This window comes from Platichthys flesus, chromosome 10 (assembly GCF_949316205.1).
Source record: "Platichthys flesus chromosome 10, fPlaFle2.1, whole genome shotgun sequence".
In the NCBI taxonomy this organism is placed as follows: domain Eukaryota; kingdom Metazoa; phylum Chordata; class Actinopteri; order Pleuronectiformes; family Pleuronectidae; genus Platichthys; species Platichthys flesus.
This window is the reverse complement of record NC_084954.1, coordinates 16,059,436-16,074,593: the sequence shown is the minus strand read 5'-3', so window position 1 is coordinate 16,074,593 and position 15,158 is coordinate 16,059,436. Positions and strand designations below refer to the sequence as shown.

The following is a 15,158-nucleotide window of genomic DNA, read 5'->3' as shown; positions in this document are numbered from 1 at the left end:
AGAAAACAGGGGTAGGTTGAGCAAAGGAGACCACACGGGGCTTGAGAAAACGTCTAGATGTAAAAAAGGGTCGAGAGGAAGGAGAACGTGAGGGGAGCCCGTTAATTGGACCTCAACACACATTTCTTGCCCATTAGATTGGGTCTCGGGGGCAATTAAAACAGCAGATATGCACATGAAGGGCGGAGGATTAGGAGAGGTAATGGTACAGCAGGAGGCAGGGACACTTCCCATGCCATGGATGTGATGATAGTGGTGGGGGAAATACAGAAAGAGAGGAGGAGGTAGGAGAGAGAGAGAGAGAGAGAGAGAGAGAGAGAGAGAGAGACGGCGGGATGCATCATGAAGGGAGCCGACACGTGGCTGCTGAGAGGAAGAGCATGAAGGAGCCTCACAGAAGTGCACCGTCTTTGAAGTACGAGTCCATATAGATCCCCAAAAACAACATCTGACAGCAACACCTGTGAGTGCCTTCAAACCTACAGCATGCCACCATCCCCCAATAATACTTCCATTGTGCTGCAGAGGACTGGCGCTAACACACGGGTAATAGATGCTGATGGATGCTGACAGCAGAGTCAATACAAAGGTAAGGAAAAAGCCATCAATACCACAGATGGGTTTGGCGGAAATATAAAGCAAGGATTTCACAGGCAGGTGGGATAGAGGGAGAGTCCAGGGAGATAAAAACACACATGCACACACGGGATAAAGTCAAACATCTTTGGGAGAGGAAGAGGTAGATCATACACAGAAAAAGATCAATACCAAGGCGGGCTAATACTTTATAACCTGCAGGGAGCATGAAAGGATTCAGCAGACAAAGAGAAAGTGGAGAGGAGGAACGCTTCCAACCTGAGTGCCACAGATGGGATCCTCTCTCAGGTGGATACCCTGGGACTGGCCCTCCTGCAGGCTGCCGCTTGACACCTCCGACAGCAGGTCCTTCAGCTCCTCGTCCTTTCCAAAGATTTCCACTGCGGACACTCGGATGGAGAAGCGCGTGCCCGACTTCTCCTTACGCTCGTTGATGAGCTTGAAGAGCCAGGAAATGGCGCAGGGCACGATGCCGAGGCTCTGAGTGGAGCTGTCTTTGCCGATCATGGTGTATGTCTTTCCTGCGGACGTGTGAACGAGAGAGAGAGGGATGGAAATGGAAGTGTTGGGAAGCACAGTTAACGCTGGCTCACTCACACAGGGTGTTTAAATTAAAATGACTTTTTCGATCAAGCTGTTCGGACTGACGACAAATGAGTTGGCGCTGAAATTGGTTATTCTCTGAGGCTTATTGTGTTTAACAACTGCTGATATAAATAATTAATAATGTTTGAGGTGGGGGTTTCAGAGGTAATATTTAGTGTATCCCCAAATTGAAATCAAATGGGTGTAAAAGGGCTTATACCAGCAGCAGTAGAACTATAGCTGCTCCTTGCATGAGGGGAACAAGCCCCTCAGCCTAAGAACACTGGTCAGGCCAATTACTAAGATTTTAATTACAAACTGAGCCCTGAAGCCTGGATGCAGCACTTTATCCCTCAACACCCCCCTCCCCTCTCCGGACTCACTTCCCATTCCTTTCCTCCAATCCCCCATTCCTTGACTCACCCCGGTGCACCGCTAAGCCAATTGTGGACATCGAGTGTGGCTAACAAAGAGCAATGAGAGGTTTCCACGGCTACTAACAAAGCCTCTCGTCTAATCTCTTGCCAGTGGAGGAGCTTACCGAGCTTGACTTGGCCGAAGCAGAAGATGCAGCCGTCGGCACCGTTCACCACCGACTGGATGACCTCGGCGACGGTCCCTGAGCACACCTCAGCCTGTGAAAAACGCACAGAGACAGCGCCCTCACAGTCAGTTTACCATTCAGCCTCATCCGAGGAATACAGTGCAACAGGCCAACATGAGAACAATGAATCCAAACTGGTAACATATTAACCAAACAGCTATTTACTGGATACAGCAAATCACCTTAATGGTTTCAGTATTTTACATCACACTGGATGCGTGTGTGTGTGTGTGCTGCAACGTGGAGCTCATTTTCGCAAGCTGTTTCAGCATGGGTCCTCTGGGGCAGGGCTTGTGGAAGGAGAGTTCCCTTCTCCATACATCACGCAGCAAACAAGGCCTCTAACAGCAGAGCAGCTTGCTGTTACCCTTAGCCACCAGCAGCGCCGTCCCAGCGGTGCAATCTAGCAGCTTGGCCTCAGCGCTGCGGCGGCAACACTTAGGCTTTCGTTACCGGCAGATTACTGCGCAAAATACTTTCTCCGAGTAGGTGGTAAGAAAGAAGATCTGAGGCTCTCACCGGTACAGAATCGCTGTCCGACATAGTAATGACAATCTCCTCTGCCCTCGGCTATTTAGAGCCTTACTGCACCACGGGGACATACGTGAAATATTGGACCTCAGGTTTTTCTAACATTCTGCAGGGCTGACAAACCACATTATAAAAAACGCTGTTTGTTTAAGCTATGGAGAGAGAATGGCTAGTGTGCACCTAGAGTTACCATAGAGTACACATGTATATGACCTTTGTCTTAGTTCTTACTGGGTATGTCTGCTCTGAGTTGCAGAGGCCTGAGGTTAGATATAGCTGTTCTATGAAAGGAGAGGTTACATATAACTGGAGTGGATTCAAATCATTCCCCAGGGGCCTTAAAAAGCCCAGCTGTTAGAGCCACACTGGTACAGACGCCCTCTGACCCAAGACAAGAATTTCTTCTCTAAGCCCCTGGCCACACCCTGCCACAGCGGAGAGATGTCCCTTTGCCCTTGAGACGCTGAAGTCCTAAACAACACCTAATAAAACCACCAGACAAACACACCCACTCATACTGGTCCTTACTTGTGAGGCATCCTGGGTAAAAACAGCATCGAAGGCGAATATCTTTGGTACGGCCACCGTGGCAGATCTCCGATGTCCTGAACTGGAGTGCGGCGGGCTGGATGCGGGGTCGTAGAGGGTCAGCTGCTTCTTCCTACTGTCCACTTTCAAAAAAGACTGAGACTCTGAGGAGTCCGCCGCCTCCAGAGACGGACAGATCCGCATCATCACTTTCACCTGAATTTAAAAAGAGAGAGAGAGAAACAGAAAGTAAAGCAGGGATGATTCATATGTGTAGACGGACTCAGTAGAGCGACGTAATAATGCTTTTTTCTGGTTGAACATATTAGAGGAAAAAAAAAATCACATCATACTTAAAATCTTTTACTCCAGGAGAAATGCCCTGAAATTCTGAACATAGGTTAGGATCACAGCTGTGAGCATGGTTCAGCTTTGTGCATTGAACGTCACGTGCACATTGCAGAGTTGATGGACATGGAAGGTTGCTATGGAAACACTCGGTCGCATTGACTTGGCGAGCTCGGTGGGTCAACACGTTGTATAGTGGCGTCGGCGAGGCAGCAAGGTGCGAGACGAAAGTCAGAGCAGCAAATGGTGGACATTAATGTGTGCGAGGTGCATTGCTGCGAGGATTATCCCTCGAGTGGGTTGTTTTTCTGGACCAGGAGCAGCTCGCCAGCATGGGAGTGCAGGAGCATATGGCCCCCTCCCTCACTCTCATCCCGCCCACCCACTCAGTCTTCCTCCTTCTCCTCTCCGTCCCCCGTATATTTCTTGAAAACTGGCCACGCCGGCATTAAGAAACTGGAAAGTCGCCCTGTTGCATTCTGGGTCTTGACATTCCAAGTCTTTACACATTCCACAGGTCTTGGTGTAGTTCATCAAGCCCGCATCGGAAATGCTAACTAGGATTGCGGTTTATGTCTAAAGGTGTCGATTGGGCAGCACCTTGAAAAGCCTGTTCGTGTCTAAAGATATTGCCATGGTTGCAGAGTGGAAGTCGTTCAGCAAGTTGTGTACAGCGCCCCCCCTCCCACCCCCCTACAAACAACAGCAAATTTCACCGCTACCCGAATCGACCATGCTGCACTGTGTGTGGTCGGTGTGGGTGAGGCCATATTACACCCCCATTAACAATGACCTTCTTTAGAAATCCTGTCGACTCTATATTGCTTTACAATCTGATGGTCAGATAGACACCATTCCTTTTTTTCTGCGGAGGCACAGTGGAAACATATCTGTGACTGACAGGAGACGTAAACAGCTCTGGGGATATGTATAAAGACCTTTGGAGTCCCTGTCAACCCCCTGAGTGATTAGTGTTTCGCCTCATTATATCAACGGAATGGTTCTATATCCTGCAATGGATATGATAGGGAACTCAATCCCGAACCATTTCAAAACCTCTTGAAAAAGTACCTGTGATGCCTCGCAGGCATGGAAACAAAACCCTTAAAATACAGCTTACTCCCTTCCCCTTTCTGACAGATGACTGTTCTGCTCAGCTGGGGGACTCTACTTGTCTTCACTCCCACACAAAAGGTCCATTCTTCCCCTGACTAGTATATAAATATTGCTACAGACCCAGACTCCCGCACGCTCCACAGCAATGCCGCTGGAAGTTGTTTTCTTTCAGACGATGAATTCATCTTGGATTCCTGAGGCCAAGTGCAAACTCTCTTAAAACTCTACAGGGGGCTGTTATCCTGACTGACGTGTGCATATGTTGAGTAAATTACCTTTGCTGTGATATTTAAACTGGGCTCCCACGTTCGCGGAGTTGCCGTCGAGCAGACAGAGGCTACCAGGCGAACTAATGTCTCGGTTTATTTATGTTGGCATAGATCAGACACCAGAGGCCGCGGAGGATTGGCTACAGTATTTTCACACCTCAGACTCCGTGCTAATGGCCGCTGTTTCCCTGTCCCCTGATCCCCCACTAAATCCATTAGTTGGGCTTTGGCATTCCTCCATCCACTCAACTGCCCATGCCTGAGGAGACAGGTCCATGTCAAAAGTGGAGGGTTGGAAGTGACCCACATATGGGTTGATGGAAACAAGATGTTCACTCAAGTCGTGCACAATTGAATTATGTGAATTAATACGAAACAGACACAGGAAAAGCCAAAAAACAAGCAGGCTATGCTGAAAATGTGACTCCACAAGGGAGAGACAAAGAAACAGAGAGCGAACTCAGATGTTTTTGCTTTTCCATAAGAAAACCTGAAACTCAGGTCTGATCCGTTTGGAACAACATCATAAATCTCGATTCCCCTTTTAAAACCGGCCGATGTGATGCACAGTAAACCTCAGGTGTGGCGACGCTTGTTAATAACACTGCATTTTTTTATATGACGTCCGCGTGTCAATGGGAGATTTACAGTATGTGGCAGAATCTCGACCGTCTATATACCTCGCAACAGAAGCGAGCACTTCCTATCCTGGTGGGATATTATCTTGTTCGGGGGACTTCTTCTGCTTTATAAATACAGGACACCGGCTCTGACAAACAATACTCAATAAACCACAAAGGAAGAGCGACGTGTTTATACAGCTTTGTTTAATGACCTTCCTATTGCTGCCAGCCGAATTTCAACGTCACACACCGTATACCTTAAATGGAATTAAACTCCTGCTGTTGAGGCAACTTGTGAATTATAGTTTTGGCTCTCTTTCTGTGTTCAGACGGAGGGAGCTGGTAGCACAAACTCTGTGAATTCATGACATTCCAGTAGGCTTATCTGACTGTATCTGTGCGGACTGTACCAGACAACTAGCTGTCTCTTGGCCAGTGTGCAGCCACTCTGCATTCTCCCCTTCAATAAGCCTCTGTGTGTGTGTGTGTGTGTGTGTGCGTACAAGACAAAATGTGAGAAGGGGTTTAGTCACATGTATTCACCATCCTCTTTGTGTACTTTATGGGTATTAAAATAATGCATTCAGCCCTGAGTCTTTAGCGTACATGCCGGCTCTCACCTTTCCCATTCCTGGGTTCTCTTTTACTTTGGACACGGCTCGGAGCAGGCATGGCGGGGCGGGGGGCGGCGAGACCTGCAGGATGCCACTGAAGTTTGTGGGGTAGATGGAGGGCTCCTGTGGGTGGAGCAGCGAGGGCTGGTGCTTCTTGCGCTTGGAGGACAGATTCAGCTTCTGAGCTGCCCTGGAATACAAAAAGAAAAATGGAGATTGAAGACAAACTTAGAAAGAACAACAAGGCCATGTTCATGTATAAACAAATTGCTTTTAGATCAGGTGTTGTTTTCTAGTGAGCTACACAACCAAGAGCTTAATGGTCTACGTTGACATTATTAAGGGTGTGCAGAAATCACAGGCTGTAACATAAAGGTCACCGAAGTCCTGTTGGTCTGACAAAGCAAACAGAGTCAGCAGGAAAGCTTCCCGACCCCACCACTCCCACTTTTTCTTCACTTAAAATATTCCTTTTCTTCCAACTCCCAACTCAGTTTCCCCCACAAAGAAGGTAATGATTAAGCCCTTCAACTTCACCTGGAACCAGTTTACTTCTCTCCCACCTCGATATCTGTACAGAAACCACAAATCTATAAGATAAAAATAAATAAATAGGCCTTTCAACTGTCAGGGACCATGTGTAGGCTGTTAGAGCAGGAAGGGCAGAGCAAGAGCATGAATTTATCTTGCTCAAACACAAAAAACTGTCACCGACATGACAGGCGAGGGCCGCTGAAGCACGGCCTCCTGGGATATAGTCATGTCCATTTCTGCAAGTACAACTAAGCAATTATGACAGTGTACGTTCCCCCTGTCATTTAAATCAAAGCTGTAGCCTGGTACGGTGCATTGGGAGTTTTGATCCTTTACATTAAATGAGGTGGACAGAGAGGCAGGCAGGTGAACCCAGCTCCCTCCTCTACCTTAGTGGAATCTTAATGGACAAATGGCTCTCAGCCCTCTATCGTAACTGGATCCAGCTCTTTGAGGGTCCTCTAATTAAAATCCACTGTCATCTAGGCCGAGTGTGTCCCAGACGGCACTGAGGGGACGTAGATTGGCTACAGGGCCAAAAGAGTCTGGCACATACACACTCCATTCTGTCTAGATTCCTGTAGCTAAAAGGGCAGCACCAATATTTCTGCCAGGCCTGCAGGGAATCGAGCCAGACAGAGAGTAGTTCCAGGTATGGCATTGCCCTGGATCAGCTAAAACTGCACCTCAGCTGGAAATTCAAGGTCAGTGGAAGAAAGTAATACGCCAAGGACATCCAATTCACTCAAATGTTATTTTTTTCTGCTCAAGATGTGGGTATTCAGACAATTGCATTCAAGGCAAAGAGGTGATCGCCAGCACGAAGGAAAATACTAGCACGGGGAGTGAATGACAATTGCAGGGAGAAATTAAAAGATGAAAATTCTGCAGAGCGAAGGGATTTTAGGAGAAGTGAAGGAAACGAGGCAAATGAGAAAGAGGGATAGAGCAAATAAAAAAGTGCAGACCAATGTGCGTCCTGGCGAGCAGTATTTTCCTAAGAGGTCAGTCGAGCTCATTAGTCCTGCACCAGGCTCCTCTGGGCAGCACTGGGTGGGCTCCAGCCCAAAACACAACCCACCCAGCACCTCCTCCCCTCCCAACTCCTCTCCCTGCAACATGGAATGACGACCCCAGCCCCAGCCCCTCCTCTCCTCAGCGGTACCCTCTCCCAACTGTACGCCCCCTGCAGCGACAGCCCAAGAGCACAATCAGGGAACACACTACCGGCTGATGGAATAATTATTGCATCCAAGGGGGCTAAAGGAGAAGGCTCTCCCCGGGGAGCTGCCCATGTGTGATAGCATGCGAGACGGATCGTGTGACAGGGAGGAAGAAAAATGAGATGGAATAGATGAATGGGAGATGGAGGGAGAGAAAAGGGGGGAAACAACACCAGAGTACACGTGGCTGTGTGTGTGTGTATGCACATTTATGAGAGGTATCCACGGCACGTTCGTTCAAGATAGATGCGCCCTGTCGCTTCGTCTCTGTCTCACTCGCTCTCTCTCTCACACCCTATTCTGTCTCTTCCTTTCCCGGCAAAGAGATAAATCAGGCATCAGGTACCAGGAGTCACCATAACACACAACATACAGAGGGGAAAAGGCGGCACTGTGCCGATTTATAATTGTCTTGACCAGTGAGGAGTGCTCACTACCGAATGCCGTGCTTGTAACCTTGAGATCTTAATACATGCTGCACAATGGTGCACATGTGTTCTTCAGTGGAAGGTGAGGAAAAAAAGGGATGGTTTGCTTTTTTCTCTCCAAAACCACATGTGCACAGGGAAATTAATTGCTTGTCACCTTCTCTCCCTCCCTCTTCTCTCCCTCCCTCCCTCCTTCTTTCTCTCCCTCTCCCTGCGTTTCCCGACCACGCGATCAGTCAATGGGAAATAGGCTGTGTGAGGAGAGGCTCAGATTTCTTCGACAACAGCTTGTCCACCTGTTCACTCCCCATCTCCATGCTAATGAAGCTGTTTACTTGCACAACTTAGTCTAAATGCACGGAGGAGGGTGTGTGCACAAAGCCGAGGTTTTTCTGGGCTGGTATCAGTGTTGAGTTTGTGCAAATTATTCTCATGCAGTGTCTGGTGTGAGCATGCACCAGTGAGAAAATGCTGCACTGTTGTACTTACAGCTCTTTCCAATCCATTATCTAGTTTATGGTCATAGTCAAAAAAGAGACGACTGATAGAGTTCAACTTTGCGGTCAATGCCTGTGCTGTCACTGTTCTCCATTACTTGCGCATTTGACACACTGGCACAGTCGCAGAAAGCACGGCACAAGGCGGGGCGGCTTGCGAGTTGGGGCACAGGGGTCCTTTTTGCTCCGATCGCAATCATCGAGGTTCCACTTGATTTCACAGACGTTTGTGAGAAGCTGGAGGGGTGGAGGGAGGAGGAGGAGGAGGGGGCGTGGGCGTCATAGTAACCAGAATGGAAGCAGCGCCAGGTGGGGTAGGGTGGAGGTGGGCAGACAGGATGGGTGTCCTGCAGGAGAAAAGCAGTAGGACCACAGCGGGAGGGAGGTGTGCAGGTATAGTCCGGAGAGCTTCTCAGGAGGAGGCGGATGAGAGGAGGTGAGGATGAGAAAGTGAATCTCCTCCGTTCAAAGCACCTCCAACTCTTTCCATCCCTCGTCACCGGCAAAAGTTCAGCGTCAGTTCAGAGACGCAAAAAACCCTGCAACAGATTCCTCTCCTAGCTTCTCAGTGCTTCTTTCACAATCCATTCATCCCACAGGCTGCACGGTTTTCCTCTCATTCGGTTAATCCACTGTGGTGTGTCTGCTCTTGAATGGCTGCAGGTCCTGATGTCCAGATCCTTCCCAGTGTCTGTGCTGCTCACAGGCAGACGGAGGGCGGGGGGGGGGAGAGAATCAACACGCCTGGCTAGCCTGGAAAATTTCCTTGGGTGGCTGAGAATGAGGAGAATTCCTACTCCGGTTCCGCCTCTCGGTCCCTCTCCTGCTATCGGTGAAATGCTGGCAGCTGTCCTGCCGTGTTGCTCCCTCTCGCTCCTCTCTCTCCCTCTCCCTGCCTTGCTCTCTGTCTCTGACTCCCTCACACACACATTATTACACACACGAACACACACACACAGACTCCCTCCTCTCCCTCTCTCTCTCTTTCTTTCCACAGCCCAGCCCCTTTTCCCTCTGACTGCCAGACGAGGTGTCAGCGCTCGATTGCTGGCTGCTCGCGGCGCAATTTGTAAGTATTCTCTTTCTCTCTCAACCCACATGCACAAAGCACACACACACACACACACACACACACACACACGCGCACACACACGCACACACACTCTGTCTCAAACCCCAGCACACACACATGTGCACCCCACCACACGTCACATGAATACTTAATGCACACAGGAGCCTCTCTTCTTTTAGGGTCCCACACTTCAAACAGATTTGGTTAGTAGGCATATACAGTGCATGCATGTATGAGTGTGTGAGTGTGTGTGTGTGTGTATACACTTGAGCACATTTGTGTTTTTTTTTAGCCATTGTTAACGGATGTAATTAGCCAAATGAATGAGAGTGTTATTAATCATAAGGAGTGACACACAGATAAGGAAGGATATACTTAAGAGCAGAAAGATGGATTGCCTGAATGAGCGATGCTTGGACTCAACTGGGAAGCTGTGAGAGATTTAAAAAAAAAAAAAAGAGTGTGAGCGAGAGTAATGAGAGGGCACACAATGAACAGACGACATGTTAGAAAGGCAGATTTATGCCGGCCAGCGAGACAGAGTGCAGTCAGTCAATGGTCAAGGGTAAAAAAAGGGGAATGAAAGCATGTGAGTGGGCGAGCACCGGGGTGAGAGTACCCTGTATTCCCTGGGCTGCTAATTTACCAGTAAGCCCTCACAGCCCCCGACCAGCCAGTCCTGTTGGAAAGGCTTCGGCATTGGCTGCAGAGTGCCTCCTACAACACGTCTGCAGACGGAGTGGGTGTGAGACTTGCCAGATGAAAGTGCATTCAGCACAAGCGCCCAGCTCTCTCTCTCTCTGCCTCTCTCCCTCTGACATAGTGCCCCTTATATGAACCCTGCTGGATTAAATTTAGAGTTAAAAACAACAACAACCCTGCACTAAAATAAAAAGCCACAGAACGGCTGATCTATTTGAAGGTGCAGAGTAAGAAGCGGTCTGATACGTCGCATAACCTTTATCTTCCTCCTTGCCACAGCGAGCTCACCTCTGCCTTTGTGCAGAGCGTCTAAATTAATTTGCCTGAGGTGGCGATTCTCAGGAGCAAAAAGCTTGACCAAAGAATCCCTTTGAATCATGGCTGGCAGTAGTCAATGAAAAGAAGACAATACTAATGCGGACATTGGTCACCCTTACAGTGTGACTGGTCATTGGTCTTATGCCTACTGCAACTGTTATACATCAAAATGAAGTAATAACAGAGGACAGCCACAGTTGGAACTGTCCTGATAGCCTTTCAGCTCCATCACTGTCTCCTTATGAACAGACCGCAGAGACAGATAATGACGGTAATATATATAAATGAGCCGCAGCAAGACAGATGTAAAATCATGGACTGGTTAGAATAAAAGGTTTTCCCAGCGCTTTTGTTCGAGAGAGGACGTCCAGGATTTGTCCTCACAACCGGAGGGAGGGACAGTGAAGGAGTGGAGCGATTGGAGGAGGTCAATGACTAGAGGACAGAGAGCCTGGAGAAGCTTTTGCCTACTGCTTTCAGAGCTCCACTTGGACCTCCTGTCAATAATGGCTCCAGCCTTCTATTCAAGCTTTGTCAAATTAACAAAAGAAATTCCTCTGGCCCCAGAGAATCATTAGCTGGTGCGCCAATTAGCTTGTTTGTGTAAAATTTGTCCCCGGCTACACCTCTTTAGGTAGCTTCTTCCTGTGGCTAATTACCATGTTGGCCACATTTACTATCCTTGACATTTCCTTTCTGTGATTCTCCTTTTTTTCTTCTTCTCTGCGGACAAGATAAGGATGCCCTGTCCATTCATGCAGGAATCGTGATCACCGGCTCTGATATCACACTGCTCCACAGCGAATCTTCCCTCACGCTGTTGCTGATTAGCAGGCCGTCGTCGCTCTTCATGAATGGAGGTGGGAATACTGGGCTCCAGCCAGCCTCGGCACCATGCAGTGATAATGACTACAACAACAATGAGTCGGGCTCGCTCGCTCGCTGCTGGAGACATTGAAAATTTATCCCGAGCTCAGTAGTGAAGGCATGTGAGATATCTTTGGAGGATATACAGTGTGTGCATGGAGCCGTGCTGTTGTTGTTGAGCAGCAGAGAGACTGTCAAGCCCAAAGTGCCATACCAGCAGATGGTGATGATTGATTGGGCAGGATGTGTGTTGGCCTATCAGGTGAGGTGCTATGTTTTTGAGTCAAAGGCTAATCAATAGGAAACCTCCCCAGAGCTAAAATCAGTACACACTGTCTTATTGATGGGCTGCCCCTGACGCGATCAAACAGCCCTCTGCCCCTAAGTCGTGGGGGGGATAACATACATCTTCCAACTGAGCTTAACTCGAGAAGAAAATACAGACTTAGTAAGAGAAGCAGGCTAATGGTCGAACTCCACCGAGCAGATTGACGTCACTTCCTATATTTTGGGGGGGTTCAAATTTGGGATTGGATTAACACAAATCTTCATTTTCAACGCCGGCCTCGATGGCTGTGTGCCCAGGTCACTGGCAGTCCGACCCAGCCGCCGCCAAGCCTCACTGGTGATTAAAAGACCATGACATCAGCCCCTGAACACACAGACACACATCCATATCATGCACACACAGAGAAGAGGGGATGATGTCATACTCTGCCAACCAGCCCTGGCAGCAAGAAGGCCCACCCCAGACAAGATTTACTAGCAAGGTCAGGATGCTGATCATTAAGTATGAGACAAATGCCCGCACGCCATAAAACCCTCCTACTCAGAGTCGACCACAGTAGCTATATCTCAGAGGGACTGTTTGCTGTGGTTGTCAGCATCCCTCAGATGTATGGCCTTCCATGTATAAATATATGCATTGCCCCAACACTAAAAGCCGAAGGGGTCACGTAGGGTGGGCTCTTAAAATAACCAAGGAAATAAGCAGATTCAGGTGACCTGACGCACAGCATGAGGCACATGGGGACAATAACTGAGGAACAGGCTGTCAAATGCATGAAAAAGTGGATTCCGGGCCTCCTGTGTGGCGCTGAGGATTAGTCTGGTAATGAGTCTGTCTCCTTTCCAGAGTCTCCCTGCAATCAAGGGACCACTGGTATAAACATTAATTTAGTTTCTCTCACTTCCTCTTGTTTATTCTAAATCACTCAAAACAACTAATCCCTGAGGCCGCAACCGGACATATAAAGGCTTTCTCTTGAAGAAGCCTTTATAACGCATCAACTCTGGTACGGATACCTGCACACGCAAGCCCAGTGTATGTGAATGTTCGTCAGGCCTGTTTATATGAATGCAAATTTGCTGTGTGGACGGAGATTTTGTTTAAGATTGAAAATGTAATTGTGACAACATTTTACTTTACAGAAGCTACTAACAAAATCCTTCACCAGGAGACGGAGGTGCATACACTTCCCTCTGTGCAGTCTGGTTATCTCATCAACAAAAACCCTGATCTTTCCAGTTATTCCGCCCAAAAATTGTGTTTCCTCTTTCCTTCGGCAGCACAGAATACATTAAATGGAGAAGAGAACTAACAGGCTTATCTGACTGTCAGCTGAATCTTATCAATCGAAAGCTCTGAATCTCTGAAGCCTTCACCTGCATGGAAGCCAGCCCGCTTGCTCGGCTGTTTTAATGACTGACGGAAGACCGCCCCTCTCTCTCGTGTCAGTTTACACAGCAGCAGTTTACAAGAAGTGGCCAAACACCTCCAGGCTAGGATTTGCACGCATTCTATGAATCCTCAGAAATAGATAAATGGATCCTCAGCTAAACCAGACAGCAATGACTGTGATGTCCAGTTAGCTGAGCAATATCTCACTTGGCACGTTCCAAACACATTAAACCAAGGCCTTTTAGAAAAGCTCTTTGTTTCCATAAGGTGTTCGGCGAGTCTTTTGTTCCTGTAGTGTCTGGCCTTGGACACAGAATACCAAATGGGGCATAATTTGTGCGCTGACTGCTGACAACCCAAGGCTGCACACACATCTCCTCTGCACCTATCCCTGGCAAATTAGGTTAGGCCAAATCCAATCATGTCACATCTCTGAATACAATGTGAGAAGAGAAGATTCCAGACAAAGTCGATACGAATGTAGCTTGTCTTAGTCATGTCATGAATGTGGATTCAAGCAGCTCATCTGCCGCATCACTAAAAGTCCCAGTCCATACTAACACACCTGAAAGGGTATATCATGTGACCAATCACGTACACTGGGTGTGCTGGTGCAAACAGGAAGCAGATAATAATCTCTAAACTTAGTTGCTTACTTGCAGCATATACTTTGAACGAGAAACAAATATGGTGAAAAGTAACCTCCAACCGACAGGAGGAACTGTTGGTGTTTACAGCGTTTTCATTTGCCGCAGGTAGTGGAGTTGTGACTGATAAGAACCACTCTGGATGTGATTACGGGTGACTGAGTCATGATTTCCAAACAATGAGTTTTCAAACTAAAACGGGGCCAGCAGTGCTTCCAAACTTCTCCACTGGAGAAAAAATAAAACACAATGTGGATGTTGCCCTAAATTCTCATCAGAACTCTGAGGACTGAGGTAGACAACGAGGGGTTAGTGCATCCTCTGGAGAATAGCTTGAATAACGGAAGATTGTTTCAAAAACAGGAAGAAAGTAAAAGTCGGGAACAGGGAGAAGGGCAGTGCAGAGGTAAAGCTGGAGGTTTAAAAGATTTGAAATTAGAGATCAATGAGATGGAAAAGGTGGAAGAATCTCCAACAAGGAGAAAATGCTGGTGAGTCAGAAAGACAGAGGCGGTGAGAGAGGGAGCGGCAGGGTGAGAGTCCTCTCTTCGATCAGCGACTCTGGCTCTGTGCCAGTGAAGCGCTGTCCACAAGGATGTAAATCATTTTCTGCCTGAGAAAGAAACAGGGGAGAAAAAAAGATTGTTGGGGCCGCTCTGCCACGGCCAGCTTGAAGTTGCTTCATTCCCAAAGATGGGAATCCCCAGTCGACCAAGAATGAATGGAACAGTTGGCGCAAAAGAAAAAAAAACACATCAATATTCAAGGAAACCTGTTTTGTTGCAACGGTACATCAGGGAAAGCAACAGTGGATTCTAGTACTGGCTTGTATCAACACAGAGGTAAAATTAACTTCTTTGTTCGTTTTATTCTGCCTATCAAGGGAACTACGTTGAGCAGGTTTTTCTTCTGTGCTTCTGGACGTCGCGTCGAGAAGAACAGACTCCTGACTTCCCAGAGGACTCTGCAGAGAAGGTGCTGTGTGTCTATGCCAGTTAACCCGTTAATGATGGAGGAGGGATTATTTCTGGCAGGGAAATGATCCACAGTGGGTGACTAACCCTTCTTGTGGTAAAACTGCCTTCCGGTGTTTTCGTTTTTTAAAGACCTACCCATAAAGCTCTGCGGTTCCAGTCTCCCCCTACGTCCCAGTCACCCTCTGTGAAAGACCACAAAGCTATCATGCCAAGCTATTGGGCTTAGGGAGGGCTTAAGACAATAAAGGAAGGACATTTAGGGTAAAAGTTAAGGGCTATAATTCTATTTACAGTTCACTTTATTGTTCTTCCTAGCATTCATGATCACATCATGCTAATATGCCTTTAACTAGCAAGATCAGTTAATGAGATAAGGGGGCCAATTTAGGGCCCCTGG

The 15,158-nt window shown here is 47.9% G+C and overlaps 1 protein-coding gene across 1 annotated transcript in view; it reads right to left on the bottom strand.

Annotated features, from left to right (window-relative positions):
- kif26ab (kinesin family member 26Ab) overlaps positions 1-15,158 on the bottom strand; it is a 68,479-nt gene that overhangs the window by 10,366 nt on the left and 42,955 nt on the right. Inside the window, exons 5-8 of the mRNA XM_062397932.1 lie at positions 5,822-6,005; positions 2,846-3,061; positions 1,724-1,817; positions 856-1,118 (exon numbers count right to left, since the gene is read on the bottom strand). Of these exons, the coding sequence (XP_062253916.1) occupies positions 856-1,118; positions 1,724-1,817; positions 2,846-3,061; positions 5,822-6,005 (757 nt within the window). The remainder of the gene's footprint in view (positions 1-855; positions 1,119-1,723; positions 1,818-2,845; positions 3,062-5,821; positions 6,006-15,158) is intronic.